At 47.7% G+C, this 3,935-nt stretch overlaps 1 protein-coding gene across 2 annotated transcripts in view; it reads right to left on the bottom strand.

Annotated features, from left to right (window-relative positions):
* Positions 1-3,054, bottom strand: part of CDK5RAP2 (CDK5 regulatory subunit associated protein 2) — a 190,200-nt gene extending 187,146 nt beyond the window's left edge. Inside the window, exon 1 of one of the 2 annotated variants that reach the window (XM_012802462.2) lies at positions 2,825-3,054. In XM_012802462.2, the coding sequence (XP_012657916.1) occupies positions 2,825-2,883 (59 nt within the window). In that variant the 5' untranslated portion in view covers positions 2,884-3,054. The remainder of the gene's footprint in view (positions 1-2,824) is intronic. The other variant, XM_023510586.1, reaches the window with a different exon arrangement.
* Between the last annotated feature and the right edge of the window lie 881 nt (positions 3,055-3,935).

Raw genomic sequence — 3,935 nt, forward strand, 5'->3', positions numbered from 1 at the left:
AAAGATACAATGCAGAATGAACCAGCTGTGCTCCCTACCCTGAGCTTACACTGGTGATGGGGAGTGTTCTCTGCAAACCTCACAGCCCAAGGGGACTCCATCCATCAGCCCTCCCACCACCACTAAACCTTCCTCAGAAATTTCACTCTACTATCCTCTTTCTTGACCTCCTTCTACAAAAAGTCCATGAAGGCACTCTCTTCCTAAGAGAGTACAAACTGTGTTTATAGGAAAACATTTCTTTTTGGTCTGCTCCTAACCAGACAGCAAACACTTAATGGCCATGTGATGAAGGAAGCTATGGACGAACAAGCCTGGGCGGGCCTCAGGAAGCTCACAGTTTGGGAGAAGCAAGACTCTAGGCACAAAAGCAAAGGGACAGATCCAGGGTTGCAGCCACACAGGATTCTGTCCAGGACAGAAAGCATCCAGGTAACAGTATAATAAAAATAGCTAAGATTTAATGCACTCCCAGTAAGTGCCAAGCACTTGATGTGCATCATCTCACTTCATCTGCACAGCCACCAGTACAGGAAACTGAAGCTTGGGAGTGTTAAATGAATCAGTCAGATCAACACATCTAGTAACCGGCTGAACCAGGATTCATATCCACTTACCCTGACTACAGAACCCAGGTTTTTGTATCCCACCATGCAGGACTTAATGAAGGGCCTTCATTTGGGCAAAGTCCCTGAGATCAGAATCTGAGTCTAAATCCCTCAGAGTTGGAGCCATGTGGGGCACCCACTGGTGGTCAGGTTTGGGGAAAATAACACACTGACTTGATTTAAGGTCAACATGGCCTGAGACAGGGTCAGTGAAGGGTGGGGATAGCTAGGAAAGTAGAGGGCCCAGGAGGAGATGGGGAATGTCAGTGAAACCTGAAAAATAATATGCATTAATAACACAAAGGGAACAATCAGGCAGCAGTAACAGAAAAGTGCAGAGGCCCAGCAATGTGAAATAGCGAGACAAAAGCATTCATGAGAGTCTGTTAACCTGGCATGGAGTGAAGGGCTTGAGGAGGAGACGGGGTGGGAGAGTAAGAAGTCACTAGACAGGTAGCCAGGACCAGATTATGAAAGACCCGGAAGCCATATAAAAGAACTTCATCCTGGGTATGATAAGGCAGGGAGGGTCTAAAGCAGGTGAGTAAGGGATTAGCTACCAGGAATGTATGCAGTACCTAATTTCTGCAAAGGCAGGAAGAAGAGAGAGTGGAGAATATTTCCTGATATGTTGAGAAGGTATTCTGGGTCAGACAGGGAGCTAAACCCTTTTAGACCCATTTTAATATCCTTATGCCAACCCATTTTACAGATGATTAAAAACTGAGAATCACAGGATGCATGACTTACCCAAGGTCACAGGGTTGTTAAGCGGCAAAACTGTGATAGAGACCCAGGTATGTCTGGGTCCCCAAAGCCCAAACATTTTGCCAAGAAGCACTGAAATGAGAAAAGCTGAGAGAATAAAAATGGATTTTATCTGAATGGCAATAAGAAGCATTAAAAGTATAAGGCACTAGACTATAAAGATCAGATTTACATTTTGAAGTTTTCAACATGTAGTATTAAGAACCATTAGAGGTATGAGGGAAGCCAGGACAAGGCAGGTAAGAGAACATACCCAACATATTGAGGCAGAAGTAAGATGGATAGAAAGGGGCATGATGAACTATCACAAGATCCAATTAGGCAGGAACTGAAAAGGTCTTGGTCTCTGCCTGATTCATAGTAAGTTCTCAGTAAACAGAATAACCATTAGTTCAACCTTATCCAAGATAGGACCTATTTATGCCTGCTGCCCGAGCAAAAATATTAATTGTACCTATTTCACTCTTAAAAGTGTCCCACTCAGCACAATAAACACTATAGCCACCCTTTGAATTAGGGTATGTTGATTAAAAGGCCTGTCCCTAGCAGAGCTGGATAAACACTTGCAAGTTCTCATTTAGAGTTCTCCTCTTCGTCCTTCTACCCACTTTCTAGTCAGGAGCCCAGGACAACCACAGGGGCCCAGTCATGGAGCAGTCTAGAGGAGATACCCTCTTGGGGCAGTTCCAATGAGAGCCCATTCTTGGCCATTATTTCCTAATTTGTATCACTATTGATGATGGTAATAATGGCAACACAGGATCCTTCTTTAAGCACTAAGTGCCAAGCCCTACACTTGTAAAAGCTAATTGCTGGGCAAGCATCACCTCTTTTAATCCTCATCCCAACCCTGTCAGGTGGATATTACCACCAGCCCATTTCACAGATGGGAAAGTAGGTTAAGTCACTTTATCAGGGTCACACAGTCAGTTCACAAGGATGGATTTGAATTCAATACTCTCCAACTCCAACCAAATTTCTCAATCACTGCATTTCATTCCCTCTTTCCTGGGAGGCCACCATGTGACTCAAAAAGCAAAGTCTAAACATACTGACTAGACTCTCTATGATTAAAGCAAACCCCCCAAACCAGAATGAACCATCAAGCCCTCAAAGTAACCCCCAAGTAATCCCCACTAATGGAATACTCCGAGCGCATCCCCTTGTCCCACTTTTTCAGAAAACCCCTTACCTGTCCTTAACACCCTTTTCAAGTATGTCTGGAAATGCTAGATGCGAGGGCGGTGCAGATGAGGACTCCCAGCTCCCCACACTCAGTATCAGCTGGTGGGTCCCCAGAAGCCCTCCCCGAAAGAACTCGCCAAATACCGTGCCCCTGTGTGACCTAGGAACCCTCAAGAGCAAGCCCCAAGGCCGCGTTAGAGCAAATCCCCATCGGCGAGAACTCGGGCCGGGTCACCGTGAATCCCCAATACCCGGGGCCGCACCTGCAGCCACTGAGAGTCCTGGGGAGGGTGACGTCTTCTTCCAACACCGAGTCCATCATAGACTCAGAGGGAGTGGTAGCTTCGGTGTCTGAGCAGCGATGGCGCCACGGGGGCCCCCCACAGCCGCGTCAGGTCCCCGCCCCCTCCAACTCAGCTCTTGTTCTGACTCCGGCGGCGCCGCTGGAATTCAAACCGCAGCTGCCGCCATCTTTCCCGGAGCTTCTTCCTACGGAAACGGGGCGGGGTCACCGAGGCGCGCGAGGTGAAGCCAACTTGCCTGGACCAGAAGCCTGGCAGGAAAGTGGAGGCAGGCGCCATCTTAACTAAGGGCAGTGCACTTGGGCTTGGGCCAGGAAAACGCAGAAGAGAGAGGCCGGCTGCCATGTTTTCTGAGGGCATTCAAGCAGAGGCTGGGGTGGGCGCCATCTTTGTTAAGGGCGAAAGCGGGCCGTAGTCCGTTAATTTAAGCGGGAGATGGGCATGGGAATACAGTCTCTTAAGGATCTTCATAGTTCCTAACCCAGTGTGTGACTTTTTAGAATAATGGCCCCAAAATCTTATGTTGGGGTCTGTGCACCCAAAAAGCCTCCTCTGCTTTAAGTTGATACATAATTGGGTGCTTTAGAAAAATCCTACATGCATGGGCAGCACCTGTGGCTCAAGGAGTAGGGCGCCGGCCCCATATACCAGAGGTGCTGGGTTCAAACCCGGCCCCGGCCAAACACTGCAATTAAAAAAAAAAAAAAAAAGGAAGAAAAATCCTACATGCGAAATCTCAAGGCAAGTAGTAATTTGCAGATTTACTTTGAAGTAAATAACTCATCCCTGTGAGGCAAGAGGTCGTTACACTCCCACTCCCATCTCTCACCCTTACTGCCCTTAGAGCTTCCATGTGTAGACTGAGACTCAGAGAGAGGAAATGAGTGTCCCAAAGTAATACAGTATTAACAGCAAGTTTGTCACCTGGAGCCAGATCCGCGGCCTCTGCCAAGCAGAAGAGGCCTCTCTCCAAACCCTGGCTGCCTTTCTTAAAGCACGCAGCAATCCCCGAATACCGAGATAATTTTGGCAGAGCTCAAGCAGTGAAATCAGTCTTCCACTCCCCTTCTCA

The sequence above is a fragment of the Otolemur garnettii genome, unplaced genomic scaffold (assembly GCF_000181295.1).
Source record: "Otolemur garnettii isolate 467f Iridium unplaced genomic scaffold, OtoGar3 scaffold00014, whole genome shotgun sequence".
In the NCBI taxonomy this organism is placed as follows: domain Eukaryota; kingdom Metazoa; phylum Chordata; class Mammalia; order Primates; family Galagidae; genus Otolemur; species Otolemur garnettii.